The sequence below is a fragment of the Gracilinanus agilis genome, chromosome 6, assembly GCF_016433145.1.
Source record: "Gracilinanus agilis isolate LMUSP501 chromosome 6, AgileGrace, whole genome shotgun sequence".
In the NCBI taxonomy this organism is placed as follows: Eukaryota; Metazoa; Chordata; class Mammalia; order Didelphimorphia; family Didelphidae; genus Gracilinanus; species Gracilinanus agilis.
The window spans coordinates 27,847,345-27,873,487 of NC_058135.1; the positions used below are offsets into that span (position 1 = coordinate 27,847,345).

At 36.5% G+C, this 26,143-nt stretch overlaps 1 protein-coding gene across 1 annotated transcript in view; it reads left to right on the forward strand.

Moving 5' to 3' along the window:
* The window catches only part of LOC123253124 (probable E3 ubiquitin-protein ligase HERC6), a 66,066-nt gene extending 41,014 nt beyond the window's left edge, over nt 1–25,052 (forward strand). Inside the window, exons 14-23 of the mRNA XM_044682412.1 lie at nt 855–971; nt 1,528–1,638; nt 3,207–3,368; nt 8,412–8,561; nt 10,076–10,242; nt 11,522–11,582; nt 14,277–14,347; nt 16,486–16,669; nt 16,757–16,859; nt 24,173–25,052. Coding sequence (XP_044538347.1) covers nt 855–971; nt 1,528–1,638; nt 3,207–3,368; nt 8,412–8,561; nt 10,076–10,242; nt 11,522–11,582; nt 14,277–14,347; nt 16,486–16,669; nt 16,757–16,859; nt 24,173–24,381 — 1,335 coding nt within the window. The 3' untranslated portion in view covers nt 24,382–25,052. The remainder of the gene's footprint in view (nt 1–854; nt 972–1,527; nt 1,639–3,206; nt 3,369–8,411; nt 8,562–10,075; nt 10,243–11,521; nt 11,583–14,276; nt 14,348–16,485; nt 16,670–16,756; nt 16,860–24,172) is intronic.
* The last annotated feature ends 1,091 nt before the right edge of the window (nt 25,053–26,143 follow it).

Consider the following 26,143-nt stretch of genomic DNA (forward strand, 5'->3'; position numbering starts at 1 on the left):
AGGTGCTAGAATTCCTAGTTATAGTTCTGGCTCTGGGGCTATTGGGCCAATTATAATGATGGTCCATATTGAAGTCATAGTAAAAGGTGCTCTAGACACCATATCAGGATGGAAACTGCATTACACCAGATCTGAGAGGTGCCATGGATTTGGAGCCAGAAGACATAAATTCAAAACCTGAGTGCCACTTACTGATTACATGAAGTTGGGCACCTCTTTTAAAATCTCTGACTCTGCTGTGTGACCCTGGGCAAGTCACTTAATCCCAATTGCCTAGTGCTCACTGCGCTTTTGCCTTAGAACCCATATTTAGAATTGATTCTAAGAACGAAGGTAAAGGTGTAAAAAAAATCTGTGTCTGTGTCTGTGATCTAAAAAATGAGAGAGTTAGACTAGATGACCTGGAAGTTCCCTTCCAAGCTGACGTCTATGATCCAATGAAATAGATGTACATGCATAGGAAACCACTTGAGACAAGTCTGAATTCATGCTTCCAGGAGACAGCCCAGAAAATGGCTGTAAGTCCAGTTTCATTGGTTAGAATTATGCAAAGCTGAAGAGAACTATCACAGATGTTCATGCATTGGTTACTTTCACTGAATTGAGTTTTTTTCCCCTTTTTAAATCTTTGTTTTAAGGGCTGCTTAACCGTTTAGCGGAGGAAGAAGGGAGACGGGAGAAGGGAATATGAGAAAGAACAAAAAGCAATCATGAAAATATGATGAAATTGAAAAATAAACCCAATAGATTGGCTCTTCTGTAGCCTGATTATTTAAGAAATATACATAAAAAATGAAATCAGTATTGTTTATTGGTATGAAAGTACACTCATAGGAAAATATATACTGTTTCAGGTAAATGAGAAGGCTAAATGTAAAGTTCCAGAGAGTGAATTCTACATTATTGAACTCTATAATTGGCTTAATTTTTTGGAAGACCTAAGAAGATTCTTTTTTTTCAAAATGCATCCTGTGAGTATGTCATGTCCAGTATAACATTCCTTTTAGTTTACTTCCCCAATTCCTTTAAAAGTCAGGTTCTCTGGGTGAATGACTACCAAAGTGTACTCTTAAAAGGATAATTATTCTCTTACTCTATTCTATTCTTGGCGTTGATAAGTCAAGGTTTAAACAATTCTTAGGTACATTATTGAATTGATAAATACAACATACACTGAAAGGACTCATATTGTGTACTTTTTACATGCTTTCTGAGAATTAGTATCTGTCTTCCAACAACCACTTCCAGCTTTTGGAGGTATTCAGAATAGAGATTCATAATCTTTTTTGTGTCATCAACCTTTTGAACTTCCAGTGAAGCCCAAGGACTTCTCAGAATACTTTTTAAATGCATTAAGTAAATTACATCAAAACATAGTATAAAACAAGTTCATGGGCCCTGGATCAAGGACCCCTGACTTAGAAGATAGCCCAGAAAGACTTAGGGGAGAGATTTAAAGTACGATAACGGAGTGGGGCTTCTCTGTTTTTTTGAATGCTAATAAATACTATTTCTCTTCAATTGTAGGAGTCTTTGGTTGAAGCCGACAGTCCTGTCATATTTACTCATTTTCCTTTTGTCTTTGATTTTCCTTCCAAAATTAAAATACTGGATGTAAATTCAGCTGCAAATTGGGAGGTATGAATGCCTTCATCATCATCAAAAAGTATTTTCTAAATATTTGCTCTTCATACCAATGTTCTGGGTTAGATAGATAACTATAGAATATTCAAAGTATGAATTCTAAGTTTATGTGTTAAAAGGAGAAAGCTAGACTAATTATTACCCAAAAGAGAACAGCAGAATTAAGAATATTCATATAAACACAATTCATATTACCACACGTGGATGGAAAAGAATTAGGGGTAACAGATGTGAAATGAAAATAAAATTTAATTTAATCTTTTTAAAAGGAGTAATAACAGATCACAGATATGTTTGAAAGTTGAAAACTTAAAGGGGCTTGTAAGTTTTTCTAGATTTGCTTTTACCTGGGATGTCCTGATCACGACAGCACCATAGTGGTTGCTCACTGCTATAATACTACTTCCCAAGGCTTCCAAGGTCTCTGCCCTGGAAGTCATCTGTTCCTGCTACCTCAGGACAGATCTACATGTTTCACCTCTCTAGTTGTATGGGTATTTGCTTTGCTGAAGGGGCCCCATTTCTGATTTCCCATGAGTTTCTGACTGATCTTTTGTGTATTTCTGTAGTGGATGATGCACATAATGGTGGTTTCTCATTGGATTTCTTGATCATTATTTGATCTGATTGAAATGTGAGGATTTTGATGGAGTAGGAATGGGGAAGTTGAGTAACCCACCTCCTGTTCAGGCACCTTTCAGAGCAAGAAGTCCCAAATAATCTTTTACAATGGTATCAATATCTTTTAAAGAAAAAGTAACCTGGCTTGCATGGGGCAGGGCCTTAGGATATTATTCCCACCATACTTACAAACTGAATCATGTATATAGTAGTATGAAATCTAGAAAACCTCTAGCTTAGCAGAAAATGATTTGTTTCTTTATCCTTTTGGTATTTTTGTTACAATGAGGGAATTTAAGGAAGAAAGAAGCAATATAGAAATAGAAGGATTTTTGGTGGATCCGTTACATACTGAGCTTTATAACCAAATTTTTATAAAGAGGAACCAGAAATTTTTAGAACGTTAGGACATTTTGAAATAACTAAACTGTGTGACCCTGGGCAAGTCACTTAAGCCCAATTGTTCTTCTGCCTTAGACCTGATATGGTTTTTAAAAAATAGAAAGAAAATAACTAGAAATAAGTACCTGGCACTTGAGTACACAGACTTTACCTTGATAATCTTATTTATTCACACCAGGACAGCCCTTAGATAGCCACCCAGATCGAATGATCTCAAATAATTTTTACTATGTACCACGTCTTCTTTTTGCTACTTTGATATTCAACTGTAAATACAGAATAAACCATTTCATCTTTCTTTCTCTTAAATGGTTGGGAATTAAATACTCATGGTGAGAATAAACACAAAATCAAACATTTAGAGATGAAAAGGACTTTCATCTAGTCAAAACCCCTCATTTTACAGTTGAGGAAATTAAGGGTTGGAGAGGAATAAGTGACTTGTCAATACATTAAATCAATTCATTATGGTTGTAAACCATCACTGAGAATTGTAATTGAGAAAAGGAAAAATGAAGGGAGATGTCTTTTTTCTCTAGGCTGAAAAATATGTAACCTTTATTCATCACCTGATAAATAAAACAAATGAATCAATCACTCCACCTAAACTTTGTCTCAAAGTCAGACGGAGTCACCTGGTAGAGGATGCCCTGCAACAGTTATGCCAAGCTGTGGACAAAGACCTTAACAAGCAGTTATTGGTAAGTATACTTTCTCCCTTGGGATTTAGCTGATGGAAAATATCCAGAGAGTATGGTTTATCTTGGGATTCTTTCCCTTGTAGATTCTCAGTCTTGAGGTCTTCCTGATTCCTCAGTTGCCCTCAGAGTTACAGGTAGCAACTATGACTAGAGGCACCTATTTAAGCTACCCTAATAAGAATAAACAGGAATGAAAATGTGTTTCATTTTCTACTCTGAGAATAATCTGCTTGGATCTGGTATAGCCCTGAACAATTCATTTAAACAAATTATTGCCAGAATGCTAGATCAGGATTGGGCAATGTTGAGAGGATTCCTTTAAGGCAGACAGGCTTCCAGTTTGTTTTGTAGAACATATAGCCTTAGTACTATATGCTAAACTCACAGCATATTGACTTATTTGCTTATTCTGACTATAACCACAGAAGGGATTATTGTCTATAAAGCCCCCAAATAATTTGACCCTGACTACCTTAAAATGGTATCTTTCAGCAGGGATTGTCTTGTTTTTCTCTTAGCATCTTCAGTGGTTGGCACATTGTTTTGTACAAAGGAAGCACTTAACAAATACTTTTTCAATCATTTAATACAGACTGAGAAAGCTGATCAGCTGTGTGACCCTGGACAAGAAAAAAAAAAGAAAGAAAGAAAGAAAGAAGGAAGGAAGGAAGGAAGGAAGGAAGGAAGGAAGGAAGGAAGGAAGGAAGGAAGGAAGGAAGGAAGGAAGGAAAATTGTCCTTGCTGCCTAGCTAAGACCAATTATAACAATGTCCATAAGTCAATCAGCAACCATTGAATCAACATGGAAGATACTATCATTCCCATTGCCTTTCAGTCTTCAATCTTTCCTATCATGCTACTCTTCCAGGATTTCCCTAGAGGCCTCAAAAAACCCCTAGTAGGAGAGACTGCTGCCTATAAACATGCTCCTCATCCTGAAGACTCCCTGACCACTATCATTCTATACCTCTTCTACCCTTCTCTATTAACTTCTCTCAGAAAACCAACTACATATAAGCAATATGCGTCTTTATTCACAACATCATGAGCATGGAAATCTGTATTGTATGACAGCACACCTACAGCCAATATTGTATTACCTGCCATCTTGGAAAGGGGCGGGAAGGAGGAAGAGAACCCCCTGCAATCAGGGTCTTCTAAACTTCTAAACTATTAGAGCTCTCCTGACAATCTCCTGATTGCCGAGCCTAATGGCCTTTTCTTTAACCTTATCCTTCAAAAACTCTCTTCAGTCTTTGACACTATTACTCTTTCCTCAAGGAAAGGAATCCTCTTCAGATTTTCATGACTATTTTCTTCAATTCTCTTCCCATTTGTCTGATCATTCCTCAGTTCCTATTACTAAATCTTTATTTCCCTGACTTTGTGTCCTATTTTGTCCTGGGAACTTTCTCATTTACTTCTTTTTTAAAAATCCTTACCTTATGTCTTAGAATCAACATTATGTAGTGGTTCTAAGGCAGAAGATCAATAAGGGCTAGCAATGGGGGTTAAGTGACTTGCCCAGGGTCAGAAGGCTAGGAAATGTCTAAGGCCATATTGAAATCCAGGACTTCCCATCCCTAGGTCTGGTTCTCAATCCACTGAGCCACTTAGCTGCTCCTTCTCATTTCCTTCTATACTATCTTGGTAATCCCATCAGTTTATATGAGTTAAATTATCATCTCTTTGAAGATAATTCCCAAGTCTATATATCCAGCTTTAATTTCTCTCTTAATCTCTTGGTTCACATCAACAATTCCCCATTAGACAGATCCTCACCACTTTTTGACTAGACTACTACAATAATCTTCTTTTTAAAAGAAAGAAGATAAAATTTATTGCAATTTTTTTGTTTTTCTATCAGCTGAACTTTTCCTGGTACCTCCTCCCTCCCACATCTCAGAGAGCCATCTTTTATAAGAAATATTTTTTTAAGAGGAAGGAGGGGAAATGAGCAAGATCTGTGCGTGTGTGTCTTTTTTTTTTAATTGGCCATCTGTACAATGTTCCACACCAGTGAATCCACCAACTCTGCACAGGAGTTAGAACAGGTGTATTCTCATAGCTCTTCTTTGGGACTAAGCTTATTCTCTATAATTTTGCAATGTTCTTTTTTGATTGTCATGTAGTTATTCTTCTCATTTACCTTGTTTTCATTTTGCCTGTTGTTTTTTTGGCAATGCTTATTTCACTTTCACTCCATTCTTCTTTGTATTCATCAGAATCCATATTTTTAAAGCACAGTAACATCCCATTATATTCATGTAACACTGTTTGTTTAGCCACAAATCCAGAAATTTAGGGGCATTCCAAGTTTGGAGAAGAATAGATAGGTGCATACATGATTCAGTTTGATTGGCCAGCATGGGGCCAGTTTTCAGATAAGAAATATGAGTTGCTTGAGATGTACAATTATGAGAAAACTCCTTATATAAATCTTCAAATTTGATTGTGTCTGGTCCACATAAACTAGGTCTCTAAATAGTAGGTACAGGTAGTCAAATTTCCCAGACACGCAGAACCAGATTCAAACAAAAGTTTTCTTCCAATTCCCACAATTGAATAAACTCTTTCACAAGACAGAATTTGGATGAGGCCCATAACTGAATAGAAAGGGAACTAAGCTAGCTCCAGAACTGAGTCACAAGATGGAGTCAGCGTGGCTTACTCAACTTCCATAATTCACCCCTTGCTGTCCTAAACCCCTCAATTCCCTCACACAATCTTCAGTCACTGGGTATCTACAATTCCTACATTGGCCATGTCCAAAAGATATGTGCCTTATTTTGCACCTTGGGTCCATTACTTCTCTGAAAAGAGAAGGGTAGCATATTTTATAATTGATTCTTTGGCATTATGGTTAGGCATTGGGCTGATCCTAGTTGTTGATCTGTTCAAAATTGTTCATATTTACACTGTTTCTGTTATTTTATAAATTCTTTTTCTTGTTCTGCATCAGTAGAGACAAGTTTTCTCAGTTTCCTTCTATGTGGTTGTCTCCCCATCAGAATGTAAGTGCCTTAAGTATAGGAACTCCCTACCTCTGGCATCCATCACTGCCCCTATTCCAAGTCCACAACCATAGGTCACCATTCAACAGTGTCCTCAGATCTCTGCCAACCTACCTGCAGTGAATTGGTCTGGAAAAAATCCCATTGTGATTTTTCCTTAGATTTCCTGATCCTGACTCAACCTGGTGCCTTTTCTAGGTCTCCATTGTAATAACTGGGGAAAAAACGACAATACTGCTCTCTCCTATTCTACTATCTTTGCATGTCTCTTGGATTCTTTCTTTTCATAAATGACCTTCTTACCTAAAGGTAGAATCTCTGGATCAAAGGCTATGGAGACATTTTAGTTACTTTATTTGTGTAATTCCAAGTTACTTTCCAGAATAATTGTTCACAGTTCAACCAATAATGAATTGGTGTGCCTATCTCTCCATTCCCCCACCTACATTGACTATTCCTATCTTTTATCATCTTTGCTAATTTGCTGGATGTAAGGTAAGATAACCTGGTATGCTCCCCTTTCTCACCTTTACCTTTTAGCTGCCTTCCATATCCAGCTCAAATGCTACCTTTTTCAGGAAGCTTCTCCTCAAGTCTCATCCCTCCAAGATTACTTTCTAGTTACTTATATTACTTTCAGCACCTTAGTTACACAGTTAGTTGAATGCTGTATTTCCATTAGAATATGATCTGCCAATGGGTAGAAACTTTTCACCTTTCTTTATATCTACAGAGTTTAGCACAGGGCCTAACCACTAATAAATGCTTTTTGATTGACTGAATGAATGAATGACTGATATGACAAACACCATGCTAGACAATGGGAATTAAAAGACAAAAATTCAATAGTCCCTGTTGTCAAGGAACGTACATTATATCAAGCAAGGTAACATGTACAGGGGCAGATAGGTGGTACAGTAGATAGAGGGTCAGGCCTGGAGTTTGGAAGAAGTGGGTTCAAAACTAGCTTCAGGCACTTCTTAGCTGTGTGATCCTGAGCAAGTCACTTAATGCTATTTGCCTAGCCTTTGCCCTTTGGTCTTCAAGTTATTACTAAGAGCTTTTTAAAAAAGATAACATGTGCAAATAAGATTCCCCAAATTCTATGAGGAAAGTGGCAAGTGTATTTTCCATAGAAAATATTAATTTGTGGAATCATCTACCCATTTTTATTTAGTGGAAGCCTCTTCTACTCAATTGCAGAAATATTATCAAAACACAACTCTTAAAATATTTTATTGGATTATGCAGCTGTGTGTTTTATGCACTTATTTAATATTATATTTATGCCCAGATTTATTAAATCTAAAAATCAAATTAATAATCAAATATACAATTCACTTAATGATCTTTGGCACTTAATGATTTTTAAGTATAGTCGTGAAGGTTATTTCTATTTGAGAGTACAGAATCTATTGGAAAATTTAAATTCAAGGGTATTTCTATATCATCCTCTTCACTTGGAGAAAACATGGACCAAGATGATGCCATCACTTTTGCTACAAAGATATGTTTGGTAGCATAATTTTCTGGTAATCATTTAACAGTTGATCTAGTGATAGAACAGATGAAGTTGGACCTTCATAAAAATTGAAAATATATATTGTAGGGCAACTAGGTGGCTCTGTGGATAGAGATCTGGGCATGGAAGCATGAAGTCATGGGTTCAAATCTGGACACAGATACTTCCTGGCTGTGTGACCCTGAGCAAGTCACTTAACCTCCATTGCCTACCCCTTACCACTCTTCTTTGGAACCAATACTTAGTATTGGTTTCTAAGACATAAAGTAAGGGTTTAAAATATATATCTTTATATAGTTATGTATCTACTTAGTGTAATAAAGATCTCTCCCAATATTCTACCTCCATTTTCTGTTTATAAACTAGTTCAAGCTAAGAAAGATACTTAACTATAACGCAAGAATAGCCATTGACTTACATTAAGACAATGTGTTGGGTGCTAAAGAATATTGTAAGAGGCACAAGTCATTTAAGAACATAGAGTGTTTAATCATTTTCTTTCCTCAGGTTGAATTTATTGGAGAAATTGGTCCTTTGGAGGACTTTGGAGGGGTCAGGAAAGAATTTTTCTATTATATGTTTAAGGAAATGATCCAGCCAGAATATGGGATGTTTGTCTATTCTGAAACAACTTCCCTAATGTGGTTTCCTACCAATGTAAGTCAATCTTAATTTTTTTCTTTCTGGGGTTTCAGGAGAGAAAGCATTGATCCATAAATCATATGATTTAACATTACTTCACACTAATATGTCTGTACGTATATGTGTATATATGAGAGAGAGAAGTGAGAAAAGAGAGAAGTAAACATTTCTCCTCTATTCAAAAGTTGAGAGTATCTCTCTCCCTTCCTACTTTTTTCTTCCACTGTGTCCATACAAATAGTAGCAACTTGCCTGACCCATAGTTTTCTTTCTAAATGTAGTTCTACCTTGTGGGCACAATGACTCTTGGTATAAAGCTAACCTGACATAACTCACATGTTCCCCAAGCTGTGCGACCATACTTTTTCTCTTTGTGTTCTTGGGGCTGCCTCAATAGACAAATCAGAGTCAGGACCTTGTTTTATGTGACCAATATGTTCTAAGACCCTTCTTTTAAGTTGAAAATTGTGCATCGTAGCAAACCCCACTATTTTATGAGTATTTTTCTATGAAAATATAAAAGGCTTTTTGTAAACATCACTATCCTAGTACTTCGAGGTCATCATTTTTTTAAAAATCCTTACCTTCAGGGGGCAGCTGGGTAGCTCAGTGGATTGAGAGCCAGGCCTGGAGACGGGAGGTCCTAGGTTCAAATCCGGCCTGGAGACGGGAGGTCCTAGGTTCAAATCCGGCCTCAGACACTTCCCAGCTGTGTGACCCTGGGCAAGTCACTTGACCCCCATTGCCCACCCTTACCAATCTTCCACCTATAAGTCAATACACAGAAGTTAAAGGGTTTAAAAATAAAAAAAATAAAAAAAAATCCTTATCTTCTGTCTTAGAATCCATACTGCATATTGGCTCCAAGGCAGAAGAGTGGTAAGGGCTAGGCAATGGGGTTACACAGCTAGGGAATAAAAGGAACCTTCCTATTTTCTAAAGCTCTGTCTTTAAAAAAACAAAAAACAAAAAACACCGTCTGCCTTGGTTCTAAAGTAGATAAGTAGTAAGGGCTAAGCAATAGTGGTTAAGTGATTTGCCTAGGGTCACTTATCTAGGAAGTGTCTGAAGATGGATTTAAACCCAGGACCTTTAGGCCTGGCTCTCAATCCACTAAGGCACCTAGCTGCCCCCCCAATTCTACTTTTCTTAATGAGGACCAAGATTGAATTAGTCTTCTTTCCCCAGTCTATACTCTAAATTTGAAGGTAAAATCTATGTTAGCTATGAATATTTTAGTTGGGATATACTTAACATAATTTTATTTTTGTAAATGAAATGAACTCAAGGGTCCTTAACAGTATTCCTTGAACTAGAAATATTCAACCATGTTTGAAAATATTTTTATGTTTGAATATAAAAAAAACTTTGCCTCAGACTCATTTTTATTGTAATTTGTAACTTGATCTTGGGGGCAAAATCAATCTCACCTAAACCACATATATATAATAATAATATTTTCAAAACTCAGTGTAATACCAATTTTAAATGTTCAGAATTCTTTTTTCCCCTTTTCCTTTTTTTTTCAGCCAACATTAAAAAAAAAAGATTATTTCCTCTTTGGAATACTGTGTGGCCTCTCCATAGTCCATGGCAATGTTGTATATCTTCCTTTTCCACTAGCTCTCTTTAAGAAACTTTTGGATAAAAAACCCTCACTGGAAGACTTGCAAGAATTGACACCTGAAATGGGCAAGTAAGTAAGTTTTGTTATGTAATTCAGTGTAACACTCCCTCTGGACTTATTCCTTCAACTTTCACTAGCAGTAGTAAATTGGGTTCCCAGAAAAATGGTTACTACTATTTTTAATATTCTGCAGATATCTATCCTTCTGACACTATAGCTCACAAGCCCCTACTAGTGTATTACCCTTTAACAATAATCTAGAAGAATGGGATCAGTTCTTTAGCAAAGATATTTATTCAAATGACATAGCAAGAACTTACAAAGTTACTTATGAAAGCATTTCCTCTCAAACAAGGACACACTCCTCAAAATACATACGCTTAAAAGTCCAATGGTAATGAGATACATGTATAGGGAACACCAGTTTCTGAGGCAATTCACAACTCCGAAGCAGTCCAACTTTGATATCTTTTCTTTTTAGGAGATGAGAGGGGAGAGAGGGTGAAGTTTTCTATGGGGAATGGCATCAGTGAGAGATGAAGCTTCTCTATTAGATGAAATCCAAAGTCAATAGATATTTATTAAGCCTCTGCCATTTGCCTGACAGTGTGCTCAGCAAGAGGGATGCAAATATGAAAAAGGAAGATAGTCTCTGCCCTTTAGGAATTTACAGTCTAAGGGAAGAAGACAACACAAAGAAGGAAACTGAGAAGTGGGAGGCATAGCAGGGTAGGGAGGTTAGTAAGATACTGGCACAGGGGCATGGTGAAATCAGAGAAGTCCCAAAGTGTGTAGCCAGGTGAGAAATTAGATTTCTGAGCTGAGTTCCCTCCTTAAATATAGGTTTTGGTGTTCGTGGTCCCACTCTTGAGATAAAAGTAGGTATGAAGTAGAATACTAAGGCTTATGGGATCCTGTAGGATGATGAGATTTCCCCATTATATATATGTAAAATAGTACAACCAAGAAAGAAAAGAGGAGCCCTTTCCAGGTCTACATTTATTATTTTAAATCCCCTCTAGCTCTGTGTGTATACTACTCTGACACCAATTTCAATGAAGTGAAGAGGCTAGAACTCAGGCTACAAGAGGCTGAGGCTCTAGTGGAAATTTAGATCTAGAACGAACTCAGAGGTAATCTAGGCCAACCTCCTCATTTTACAGATGAGCTAAATAAGGACCAGAGTGGTTAAGGAACTTGTCCACAATCAGACTTAGAATAAGAACTAACATTTTGTGAGTCATGCTACAAATAGAATAATGTTCTGCCCACGCCCCCAGACTGGTATTATTTACTTCACATAGACACTGTTTTGCTTTTTAAACTTTAAAAATTCTTTTTCCTTCAGCAATTTGCAGTTACTTCTAGATGATAATGCCAATGAAGAAGAATTTTACCTACGTTTTTCTGTGAGTACTACTGAAAAATAGAAATGTGGATAGACTTTTTTTTTTAAACCCTTGTACTTCGGTGTATTGTCTCATAGGTGGAAGATTGGTAAGGGTGGGCAATAGGGGTCAAGTGACGTGCCCAGGGTCACACAGCTGGGAAGTGTCTGAGGCCGGATTTGAACCTAGGACCTCCTGCCTCTAGGCCTGACTCTCACTCCACTGAGCTACCCAGCTGCCCTGGATAGACTTTAACATATGTCCCTGCCTGTCACAATGGCTTAAATAGTCAGTCCCCTTTACTTAAATGCCACCTTCTACAATAAGCTAGTTTTTCTTTTTTATTTGGAAAAGATGTGTCTACATAATATAAAGTGAAGCACAAAAAAGGAATTTTTCAGTTTGCTTAATGTAAAGACTTCAACTAGATAATCTAAGGTTTTTAAAAAAAATACTTTGGGGATTGAGAACCAGGTCTAGAAACAGGAAGCCCTGGGTCCAAATCTGGTCTCAAATACTTCCTAGCTGTATGACCCTGGGCAAATCAATTAAGCCCTCTTGCCTAGCCTTTACCACTCTTCTACTTTGGAACCAAGACACAGTATTGATTCTAAGACAGAAGATAAGTTGTTGGGGTTTTTTTTATTTGTTTTCCCACACTAATACAGTGCTAGTGGAGTTGTGAATTGATCCAGCCATTCTGGAGAGCAATTTGGAACTATGCACAAAGGGCTTTAAAGGAATACCTGCCCTTTGATCCAGCCACACCACTGCTAGGTTTGTACTCCAAAGAGATAATCATGGAAAATACTTGTACAAAAATATTTATAGCCATGCTCTTTGTGATGGCAAAAAATTGGAAAATTAAGGGGTGTCCCTTGATTGGGGAATGGCTGAACAAATTGTGGTATGTGATGGTGATGAAATATTATTGTGCTGAAAGGAATAATAAACTGGAGGAATTCCATGTGAACTGGAAAGACCTCCAGGAATTGATGCAGAGCAAAAGGAGCAGAACCAGGAGAACATTGTACACAGAGACTGATACACTGTGGCACAATCAAATGTAATAGACTTTTCTACTAGCAGCATTGCAATGACCCAGGACAATCCAGAGGAATTTAGGAGAAAGAATGCTATCCACATCCAGAGAAAGAACTGTGGGAGTAGAAATGCAGAAGAAAAACATATGATCAATCACATAGTTCGATAGAGATATGATTAAGGTTTTGATGTTAAAAGATCACTCTATTGCAAATATGAATAACATGGATATAGATTTTGAACAGTGATATACATATAACCCAGTGGAATTGTTTGTCAGCTCCAGGAGGGCAAAGGGAGGGGGGTGGGGAATCATGAATCATGTAACCATGGGAAAATATTCTAAATTTTAAACAAAATTTTTAAAAAAGAAAAAAAATTATTTTCCCAATTAAATATACTAACAATTTTTAACATACATTTTTCTGAAATGATAAGATCCAAATAGTCTCCCTCCTTTCCTTCCCTCTCTCCTGATATTGTAAGCAATTTGATCTGGGTTATGCATGTAATATATTCTTCTATATTAGTCATGTTGTGAGAGAATACTCAGATAAAATGAAAATCCCAAAATAAAAACACATACATAAAATAAAGTGAAAAATAGTATGCTTCAAACTGCATTCAGACTCCATCAGTTCTTTCTCTAGAAGTGGATAGAATTCTTCTGCTGCACAATTGTCTTTGTTTACTGTATTGCTGAGAACAGCTAAATCTTTCATAGTTTATCATCATACAATACTGGGAATAATGTTCTCTTTGTCCTGCTTACTTCACTAGTTCATCTAGGTCTTTCCAGGTTTTTCTGAAATCATCTTGCTCAAATTTAAAAAGCATATTTTGTAGCTAGCATTTTTCATGAAAGACTGAGTTGGAAAATTTTTTTAATTTATATTTCTTTTAAATAAAGAGGTTCAAAATGGACTGATGGGGATATTATTGGGAATGTAGACACTAAACAATAACTCTAGTCCAACTATCAATAATATAGAATTAGGTCTTGATCAGTGATATATGTAAAACTCAGTAGAATTGTGTTGAATTGGCTAAGAGGGGTTAGGGAGTCTTTGGGGAGAAGGAAGAAACATGAAATATTCAAAATAAAAAATGATTAAATAAATAATAAGTAAAGAGGTTCATTTGGCTCTCAATTATGGAATATTTTCTAAGAAAACTCCTACACTGAAAGAATGGGAGACGATTATGGGCATAATGTTATTTTGGGAAAATGGCACAGATTTGGGAATCCAAAGACCTACGTAGCAATCACTTAATTCCAAAGGGCTACCTGAAAAAGAGGAAAGGTTATAAAATGGGAAAAATTCAATGGATATAGAATTGGAGGTGGTGAGTTGGAATCTTGCAGCTGATCCTTATTAGTTGTATCATTTTGAACAAGTCACTTTGCTTCTCTTGGCCTCAGTTTCCTCATCTATAAATTGAAGGGATTTGATGAGTTGACCTCTAAGGTGATTAAATTACCTCTAAAGTTCCTTCCTTTAAGATGTAGTATCTTACACTACATCTACCTTGGTGGCCCTAAGCAAATCTCTCAATCTTTCTGAGGCTATTTCCTTATTTGTAAATAAAATTAGATGATCTCTAAATTCCTATCATTCCTTATCTTTATCACCACTTAATATTGTCACCTGAATGTGTTTGTGATTTTAGATATATTGGGACAAAAAAGACGTAGACCTAATTCCAAATGGAAGCACTATACATGTGGACAAATCCAACAAGTAGGTATAGTAGAAATAAAGACTTGTTTTTAATATACTCAATCAATGACATTAAGGACTTAATAAATTAGCACTATTAATTTCTGGTTTCGGTTAACTATCTTCAGAAAGGTGAACCAAATCTTCATTTTTATTATTCTTTTAGAGCATAAGAAATAGTAAATTTGTTGGGTCATTATCAATGTGTAAATTCATTTATATCATCAATCCTCATTATTTACAGGCTCCACATTTGCAAATTTGCCTGCTCACTAAAATTTATTTATAACCCCCAAATCAATACTCATAGCACTTTTGCAGTCATCATGGACGTGGAATGAACATCAAAAAAGTTGTCACCAGTTGAGGTTGAACAAGATGATCATACCCTGCTCTCATGTTTAAACTCATACCATAAACAAGTATCTTTTTTCTTATTGTATTCAGTGCCCCATTTTCCCCCTTTTTTTTTTTTTTTTTGCTTTTTTGTTGGTGATTTAGTTGTTTAAAAGGCCACCAAGAAAAGTGCTAACATGCTGGCTAGTGTTCCTAAGGACAAGAAGACTGTAATGTGCCTTTTGCAGAAATTACATGTTTCAGATAGAAACATGTAATTTCTGTTCATTTAGACACATTATACTGCTGTTGGCCATGAGTTCAATGTTAATGAATCATCAACACAACACATCCAAAAAAAGGAAGGGGAAATTCGCCAATCTTTATGTGAGACTGCTCCAGAAAGTGAGAAAGCAAATGCTGTGACCAGAGATTCCCAGGAACCTAACCCTGTAGACAGAAAGTAAGGGTTATTAAAAAAAAAAAAAAGATACTGTAGTGATTTGCCATTTCCTTCTCCAGCTTTTTTACAGATGAGGAAACTGAGTATACAGGGATTGAGTGGCTTGCCCAGCTAGTATCAAGTCATATTTGAATTCATGAAGATGAATTCCTGACTCCTGGCCAAGCACTCTATCTACTGTATCACCTAGCACTCTATCTACTGTGTATATATATATATATATATATATACATAAATACATATGTATGTGTACTATGAAATTTAAATTAATACCCAATAGCTCCAAGTATTATATTTTATAAGATTTATTACTAATCACTTGAAGTAGAAGAAATAAAAGAACAAAAGTAAAAACCTGTGTAAAGCCATGTGAGTAAAAATTCTCCTACCTGGCATTTACCCAACCGCCAGAGCCCCGGTCCCTGGGAGCAAAGCTACACAAAACTTATATCTTCCCTACATTAATATTTATCGTAGATACGCAAATGAGATGCTGGAAAAGAGAGTCCCTGGGGGGCAAAATTCTATCCACACAGTACACATAAATTTAAGAGAGAGTGGGGGGATGGAGAAAGAGGGAGTAAGGGGAGAGATCTCACCCCTCCCCTGCTAATATTCCAGGTTTAAAAAGACAGAATTACCTAAAATGGATCATCTGTGAGGATCATCACTAGAGTCTTCCCTAACCATCACTGCTGTTTCTTTCTGACTTCTCAACCATTCTCTTAATAAAGTTTCTTCCCAAGATGAGTTAATATAGTCCTCTCAGGAAAGAATTTCTCTTAGTTCATTTTCTCTGTCCTTATATGATCTCTTTTCAGCCATGACAAGACCTTCCTGAAGAGACAATTAAGTTACCAGTATCAAGAGTCTATTGCCCCTTAAGATACAGAACCAATATTTATATTGTTCTGTGACAAGGGCTGTTGAAGTGGGTGTTAAACATGTTACACCCATGTCTAATTAGTAGGATTCATTGACAATGGCTCTGCTGTGGCACTATTCTTATTCAGGTCAGAGTGGCATAAAAATCACTACTAATAGTTCTGTCCGGGACCTGGAATTTGTCACCTATTGCTTCTGGACACTTCAACAACTTGGTAACTTGCCAAATGTTTCTATTTCCCCACTTGGATAGAGTTGTACAAAGTATAAAAATCTTTTATGTTGTATTTATTTGTCGGAATTGGAGAATGAGAAAAAAAGGAACAAAATAACAAAGATATCACTATACATATATACATGTATCCATACCTTACCACTTACCATGGCAACATTGAGAGAGAGAAATATACATAAATACATGCACATATCTATGTATATTTATGTTAATAAAGATCATCTTCTGGTTTCCTTAAAGGAAAGATTTTGTTTCCAGATGTATTGATTACATCTTTAACACATCTGTGAAGGAGCTTTATAAGGAGTTCCAAATGGGATTTTACAAAGTCTGTGAAAAAGAGATAATAAACTTTTTCAAGCCTGAAGAGCTTAAGGCAGTGACAATTGGAAACCCGGATTATGACTGGAAAAGTTTTGAAGAGGTATGCAATAGGAGAATAAATTCAAATTTTCCCAAAGAATTTCTATATCTTCTCAATAAACTTTTCTTTCTCCCTTTCCTTCTCAAGAATTCGGAATATTGCCAAGAATACCATAGGTCACATCCTACCATTGTGATGTTCTGGGATGCTTTCCACAGATTGTCTCTAGAAGAAAAGAAAAAATTCCTCCGTGAGTTATTGATATTTCTAAATCTATTTTTTAAAATGATAACTTTTCTTTTGCAAAGAAGCAACTATTTATGTTTGCTTTTTTTTTTATTATTGTGGATGTTTCTACAACCACAGAAATCACAACCCATCCATGTCTGTCCATGTTGTATAACCTTTATCCACATTGTCAGTAGAGATATGATCAAACCTGATTCAGGCAGAAAGGAAGTGTTCCGTTACTTTGCTTTACTTTATAAGTATCCCAATCAGGTATCTGTGGTGAAATAGAGTAAAGTAAAAGGAAGACAAGTTCAAATCCAGTCTCAGACACATGCTAGCTATGTGACCTTATACAAATCATTTAACCCCTGTCTGCCTCACTTTCTTTAACTGTAAAATGGGGATAAGAAAAGCATTTACCTTTTAAAGTTGTTGTGAGGAACAAATGAGATAATATTTAAACAGATCCTAGCACATAGTAGGTGCCATATAACTTATTCTCTTCCCTTCCCCCTGATGAAACAGAGAAATAATAAATGAATAGGACTAGGTTTCTTTTTCTTTTCCATTCATTTCTTGGATGGCATATTTTACAGACTTTAATAATTCTTTGTGATGTTTTACAGTCACATATGTATACTATATACCTCTTCATTACAATTGTGTGAGCCTAAATACCAGTTGTCTATAGATGGTAATGTTTCATTACTCACAGCCACATAAAAACATCAGAAAAATATTGCATTTCCTAAGATCTGTTTTAGGGAGGAGCTTAGGATCATTAAAAGACTTTTGAAGTTTCCCAAAAGCAATCCAAAGAACTTCCTTCCATCTTTTCTGTTCATTATTGATTTGCAGTGTCAGTCTAAGATAACAGTTATTAACAAAGGCCACTTGGTGGCATAGAACTTGGAGTCAAGAAGACCTGATTTCAAATCCTGCCTCAGATATTTACTAGCTAGCTGACCCTGAGCAAATCATGTAACCTCTCTGGGACTCACTTTCCTTAGTTGTAAAATGGGAAAGAGTGTAATAGAACTTACCTCCCAGAGAGGTTGTGAGAATCAAAATGAGATAGCATATAAAGTGTGTTCTAAACCTCAAAGTTTTATATAAATGCTGGCTATTATGGTGACTTCTATAGTTAAAAGTGCTTTCTAAAATGCTTAGTAAAATGCTTGGCAGGTCAGTACTTAATAAAGGATTATTTTTTCCCAATAGATTGTCATCGTTTGGACAATAACATTCTCCCTTCCTTTGTTTTTTCAATTATGAATATATTAGTCCCAATTCTTCAGAATGCTTCTGGATTTCATTCAGAAAACTCAGCAATGTTTGAGGGTTTTAAGGCTGTGGTTTTCCCTTTAGAATTTTTTACGGTCATCATACAGGATCTCATATTCCCTGATCAACAATGCCAAATCCCATCCTTACACTTGATACATATGTAACATTATTCTCATAAAAGTTTGGTATAGATCAGAAAGTAGGCATATGGGCAGCAGTTATTGATGTCTTTTCAGTCTCTTTTTCGTTAAATATAAAGTCCAAGATTATTTTTCTTTGTCTTTGGTATCTTCCACACCTTCAGAAAGGAATTAAAACTGATCCTGAAGGGGGCAGCTGGATAGCTAAGTGGATTGAGAGTCAGGCCTAGAGACAGGAGGTCCTGGGATTCAAATCCGGCCTCAGACACTTCCCGGCTGTGTGACCCTGGGCAAGTCACTTGACCCCCATTGCCTACCCTTACCACTCTTCCACCTATAAGTCAATACACAGAAGTTAAGAGTTTAAAATAAAAAAAAAAAAAACTGATCCTGAAGACAAAGTGCCAACTTTTCAAGGACAAGCCTAGTTAAATATAGTGTTACAACTGAAACTAAACTGAGGCACAAAGCTCTGAGCACAATTTATCAACAAAGTGTGAATTTTCCAATAAACAGGGTCTCAAAAGATGGAGCATCCAAAATATAAGGCAGCATCACAGATGGAGAAAATAAGTGATAGGTAATGGAGTTTGTAGCTTCAGGGGAGAAGGGAGCAATATAATTGGCTGGAAACTGGAAATAAGGAGCTAGAGACAACCGGGTTTTCTTTCCCTCATGTTCATTGTTTGAGTCTACCTGCAAGGACAGTTTAGACTTCCTTGATTAACAGACCAGACTCCCTGGCACTTACCCACAACCTTCAAAAATAGCAGATATCTTGAGTCAAGAATAAAACAGGCAACATTCGATCTGTCCTATTTAAGGAAGCCATTGACCGTCCAAAATGCAAAGAAGTTTAACTTAACATAACTTAAACTCTAGAAGAAGAACAAAAGAGCTTTAAAACTAACTTAATCAGATGTTTGACTTAGTTACCAAGCAGAGATATGATAGCCAATCACAATGCCAAATTAGAGTATAAACTAATGTGTAACATTTCATGGAAAAGGATGGGTAAAGTTCATGATCACCATCACTCAATTATATAGCTAAAGCAATGGAACGAATAAAAAAAAATAGCAAGACACCCAACTAAGCAAAGTCATTCCAAGGGCATTTAATGATGGAACTGAAAGTAGGAAAACAAAGAGATGTACCTTAGAAATGACATGTAAGGATTTTTATAACAAATTCTCTTCACCGTCAAAGATAGTAGAGCCCCTACATTAGATTTACATCACTTGTAGTTGGAGAGAAAATAGAAACAACCCTGAAGAAAACAAAAGAAAAGTGGAAAAAAACAATAGACTATGACCACTATTTGTATTGTTTGCTTAACTATGCTTATGTGTGTTAACACTATTTAGTTTGGACTTTTTCCCCTTTTTCTCAGTTTCTAATTCAGAGGTGTTTAGGCAGGCATACAGAAAAAAAAGGAAATGCAGAAGGAACCACAAAAAAGAAGGGCATTTTTATTTTATAGAATTCATACTTACATATGATTACATATATTACAGGCAAATCACCAAGCATTTTTATTACATACTTTCTAACATAACAAGCTATATGAAATTGCAGTGCTTTCATATAGAATGCTCTCTTGTGATTCTTCCTTGTGTATGGAAATGTAACTTTTTGAATGTTAAAGCCAAAAGATTTTTTTTCTTTTCAAAAATCAGGGACCAAGTAAAAACAGACAATGCCATGCTAGAAATCTCACAGTTTTGAGAGCCTTGAAGAGCCTCATACGTAAAAAACTAAAATCTTGGCTTTGTGAATGTGAATATTCCTTCTCCTATGAAAAGAATGATATTTCACCTATTGTTTCTCTGTGTTCCTATGTAGTTATGAAGCGAAAGATGGGCGAGTTGTTCATATAGTGAACATAATGTCTCCCAACTTCTTGATAATGCGCCAACATCAGGAAAAATAAAATTGAGAATGCATCCACAATAATGTATATTAACTTACACAGACGTTACATAGCTATTCATTGTTTTGCTAATTATGTACATTATAAAACTGATGCAAACGTTTTTAAAAGGATGAGGTCAAAATGAAATAATATTTGATCCTAACAGCTCCAGGAAGTCATTGGAATTTAATGAGTAAGGATATGGGTGGGGGGAGTAGGCAAGGGGGTTATTACATAGTTAGACCCAGTGTAAACATTAAAACATTGTCATTGTGGCAGTTGTATGAAAGATGGAGTGGAGTGGGGACAGACTTGAAGCACAAGAGACAAGTTAAGAAACTATTGTGATTTCAATACTCCAGGAAAGAGTCTATGAGTACCTTGATTAGGGACATATCATCATGAATGAAGAGAAGAGCTAGATACCAGACACACAGTGCTGAGACTCGAAAAGATTTGGTGACTATATGCATAGATGGGCTGTGGGAGCCTAAGGAGTCAAGAATAACACTGAGACTGTGAACCTGAGTATGTAAATAGATAATGGTACTATGAATGGAAATAAGAGGGTTCAAAGAGGTGGGTTTGAGAGGAAAGATAATGTAATCAGCATATCACAATCCTTCCATGCCTCCACATCCTATGGCATTCACACAATCCTACCCAAAATGAAAAGGGGAATAGGTGGAGCTATTACTCACTACCCATTGGCCCTGAGCACAGAGGGGTGACTGCTGTAACATAAATTTGCCTGGGGGGGGGGGGGAGGTCGAGATATAAGAATAATGGGAGGGGAGGTAGGGAAAGAATTTGAATCACAAAATGTCAGAAAACAAATGTTAAAAATTGTTTCTGTGAGCAGTTGCGGGGGAGGGTGCAATTTTTTAGAAGATTCAAATATGATGAGATAAGGAGCAGGAATTTTGCCTGTGCTGCTTCTATGCAATCCTGATTCAATTCAATATATTGGGGTCATGATTGCACAGGGATAGGATGTGACACATTTTCCACATTCTAATTGATTGATCACACAATCTTTGGGGGTCATGCAATGGCTCTGGTCTAGTAGTCTCTGGATACCATTGTGATGACCATTAATATTGGTTGAGATACCTGCCAATATCAAACAGTCAGTAAAAGAATCAGAACTAGAACATATATACATCAGGTCTATTCACTTCTAGTCCCTTAATCCCACTTTATACAAGTCTTCCAAGGGAGTACCTGGGATACTTGCAGGCCTTACCAAAGAGAAATCCTGATTTCTTGAGCAAAGTCCCTCTGTCCTTCTAAGCTCCAGTTTTATCATCTATAAAATTAGGATCTCAGACAGAATGACCTCTAAGCTCTAAATCCTGTAACCCCTATAATTCCCCTCAATAAATTCAGTTCAATTCAATAAATGTCCTTTAAAGACCTACTATTTGTAAGAACCACATTAGCCCTTCTACTAGTAATTTTATGATGTGAAAAAGAAAGATCCCCAGGAAGACCACTGGTGGCAGACTTTTGAGAAGGCATAGACAAGAATCAGTCAGGTTCAGTAGGCATAGACAGATCTTTATCATTTGAGAGAGTACTCATTTAATGCGACGACACATCCATTTTGAATATATAAAAATCACAGTGCTAGGTGCTGAGGGTATAGATGAGTGAATGAATTAATGCATGCATGAATGAAAAAGGACAAGACCTTACTGTGTGAAGATCATGGTGCTAAACCCTGGGCATACAAATACAAAATGCCTTAGGGAAGACTATTTTGATTTGGAAAGTTACAAGGATAGTGAATGAAGCCTGTTTTTAATTGTTGAAAGAGATTGCTGAGGGGCAGCTGGAGGTACTCACTAGATGGAGAGCCAAGCCTAGAGATGGGGGGGAGGGTCTTGGGTTCAAATATGACCTCAGATACTTCCTAGCTGTGTGACCCTGGGCAAGTCACTTAACCCTCATTGCCTAGCCCTTACCACCCTTATGCCTTAGAACTAAAAAATTGATTCTAAGGTAGAAGGTAAGGGTTTTAAAAAAATGAAAAAAAAAATCATTGCTGGAATGCAGAACCTAGCATAGTACCCCAAATAAGTGCATAATAAATGCTATCTGGCTGGAGCAGACTTAGCTATAACAGACCCTAAGAAGAAATTACCACTTAGGGAAGCCTGGACAGTGTTAGTTGTTGTGCATACTGTTTTTCTTGCTCTGTTCATTTCAGTCTCTTTGGAACATATAAATCTTCTCATGCATCTCTGAATTCCTTATACTGTTTCTTACAGAACAGTGTTATCCCATTATATTCATGTGCTACAGTTTCCAATCTTATTGCTTATCACCCTTTGCCCTGATTGATTTGATTGACTGATGGTCCCCGACCACATTTTTCATTTCTTCTGTTAGACTGAAATTAATATTTCCAAGTTCTTATTTCTCATAAGGTTTATTAATAAGCTCTTGAAATAGAGAAAGCAGATAAGCATAAATTTAAAGTCTCTTTCTTACTCTAAGTCTAACCATGTGTAGCTCATCCTGCAGGATTCTCCATCCATCTCACCTGCCTGCTCAGGGAAGTAGAGAGAGCTGGGTGGGGTCCACCCACACTCTTTTATTTACATTCATGGAAGGAGCACTGGAATGTAAAAAAATGGGATGAATTGGGTCAGCAGTCCAGAAGGGGGAGGGGATGAAATTCCCTCTACACAATCCCCCTTGTGATCCTTTGGGAGACTAGTCTCCCCAATGGATCGTTTAAACATAACTATCATACCTCTAAAGGTCTTCTAGCTAAAAGTACATACAATATTGCACTTTCTAAGAGGAAGCTACAATAAAGGTAAAAGGGAAATAAAAGAAGAAAACAAACAAACAAAATGATTGATAGACACATTGCCAAAATGCCAATTAGGAGGCAGTCCCCTTTGGTATAAGAGTTTACATTCATAATAAGTATGTTCAACCCCGTTCAATTCAGTTCATTATATCCTAAAGTTCATTCTGGATCTTTTGATGCAGTGTGTGGCTTCTGCAGGCATCTTTACGGCACTTTCTCCAAAAAGATCTGCTTTCTTGATTTGAGCTGTTGGCAAGTTTCTTTTCCTGAAATTTCTCCAAAAGATTTAAACCTTGGATTTTAGGATAATTACACACTTCTAAGATTTTCATCATGTCATTTCTCTTGCCTCAAATATTCTGCCTCCTTCTCCCTTCAATCCAAATATTATCCATTCTTCAAATCCAATTCAAATTCCAGTTTCTCCATAACTTCTTTTTTTTTTAACCTTTACCTCCCATCTTAGAATCAATTCTGTATATTAGTTCCAAGACAGAAGAGTAGTAAGGGATAAGCAATGAGAGTTGAGTAACTTTCCCAGAGTCAGATAGTTAGGAAGTGCTGAGATCAGATTTGAACACAAGACCTCTCATTCCTAGGCTGGCCCTCAATCCACTAAGCTACCCAGCTACCCCCTCTCCATAATTTCTTGATGACTCAAGTCCTCATTTACTCTGTCATTTGTCAGTTCAGCACATACTATGATATGAAATCTTTTGTAATATAAAATTTTTTAAAATTTTTACAAATTTGTTCATTTAAATACCCTGTTAACTCCCTTCCTCCCCTCCCCCCATTAGAGAAGCCCCATTTGACAAAAAGATATATGTCTATATCAGACTATGTATTTCTGTTTATTAGTTCTTTCTCTGGAGGCAGACACATACAAGTCATTCTCCAAATAGCATTTCAAACAATATTAAATCTTATAATGTTATTTATCATTTCATGCTTGAATACCTTTTATTTTCATCTAGATTATAAGTACCTCAAGGGCAGGAACCATGTACTATATACTTTGTATTCCTCCCACTTCTTAAAGTATAATAATGCATATGATTGAAATTCAATATAATGCTAAATGAACAAATGGAATTTCTCTTCTGTACTTTTGAGTTTGTGCTCAATCTTTGAAAAACTACACTTAATTTTCTTTTCTTTTAAAGTCTTTCTTTCAGGAAATGACAGATTTAACCCAGAAGGAATATATAATTTTGGAATAAAATTTGCCTATCTTGAAACTTCAAAGGAAGAAGATCCACCACAAGCACAGACATGTTTTAATATTCTCTTTCTCCCACGATATTCTACAATGGAAAGAGTGGAGAAAGCCCTTCAAATAGCCATCAAAAACAACAGAGGATTTACCTATTAGCTATCATTCAAATATTCACAAAAAACTATTTCATGCTGAAATCATTCCAGTAAAATGATTGTGTTAATTCAATATATTAATGACTTTTTAAAAAGTGAAAGCATAAGAGAGATGAAGAAGCATTGTAGCTTGCAAGATAAATTCTGGGTTTTAAACTTTTTAAGGGCAGGGACTTTATCCTAATGATTATTGTTTCTTTGACCCTTAGTATAGTGCTTTTCATGTAATCAATACTTATTGATTCTAAGATGGAACATAAGGTTTAAAAAAAAAAAGGAGGGATCAGAGAAGTGGATTCAGGGAAAGAACAACTTGGAAAGGATAGAGAAGAGGCCAAGAAGTATTCAGAAAATAAAAAGTTTGGCTGAAAGAGTGAAAAGTTCTTAAGGGATCTAACCCAGGTTTTATCATACGGGAAGGAGATTAGCCTATTTGATTTTGTGCACAAAATTACTTGGTAGGTGTGAATTTTTATTTTTGCCTTTGCCACACATTCATCTCAAATTATGATATATAATCATAGATCATTATTCTATTTAGATTACTGATCCACTAGAATGACAGCTTTTTAGTGTAAAAGTTCTGGCACATTTATGTCTCAATAAAAATTTGCATTTAAAGAGTATTTGTACTTAGTAAACATTTTCTTTACAACAACCCCATAAAGTAGATAGCACCAGTATCATTTTCTTATTTTTACAAATGAAGAAACTGAAACTCAAAGAGCAGTGATGGTGAAACTTTTAGAGACAGAGTGCCAGGCCATGCCCCCACCCCCACCCTCTATTGTAGGGAAAATGTAGGATTTAACTTAGTAAAGAGCAGACTTTGCCAGGCAAAGCTGGCAGGAGTTGAAGATGCCAAACCTGGAATGCTGGCAGAGGGGACTTTTTCACAGAGACTCTGAGCTGGCAGTTTGCTTGGGAGTTGGTTTTTAGCATTTGTCTGGTGAGCCTGTGAAGTTGTGGTATCTCTGAACTTGGCAGTATCTACAATATCTTCCAGCAAGTCCAAGAAGTTTCAGGTTGAGATAGGAGTTTTATCTGTATGGTAGACATACAGATACATCCATCTCCATGACTTCTCCAGTGGATTTATCTTGCTTTATTTACTTGTAGTCCTGGGACAAGCTGATACATTTGGACAACAGCCAAAGGATGACTTAGTGAGATACCCTTTATCCCCTGACCAATCAGCTGTTTCCCAGGCTGTCTGCTGTAGGTTTAGTGATAGAGTAGCCATATCCATCCCATTCAGTCCCTGAATTGCCAATAGTCTTTAGAGACAGTTATTTCCTCTTACCTCCCTTGGAGTATGGAGACTTTAAATTTATAAGTATTTATTAGTAAAGAGAGAGAAATAAGGTTTCCAGCATTTTTAACTTGAAAACAAGATCTGGTCCAGGATTCTAGCCTGGCATAGTTCCCTCCATGCTACTGCCTGCCAGAGATTTCAAGCAAGATAAGAAAGAGCCAGACCAGAGAGAAGGACATCAGTCAAGAGAACACCTGAGCTTCTCTTGCTGGCTTTTCAAACCTAAGCTCCTCCCCTGGATCCTTTGATTAGCTAACAGCCTTCATATATCATGCCTCCTGGCCTCCATGGTGGCATCATGCCATCACATCAGGCCATCAGACATATAATACTTGGGATTCCCATGGCGAGTCCTTCTGGGGTTGGACTGGGTTAGGAGTCCCCCAGATATTTAATTCACACAGATTTGACATCAGCCCATGAGAGTCTTCTGATTTCTTCTTCAGAA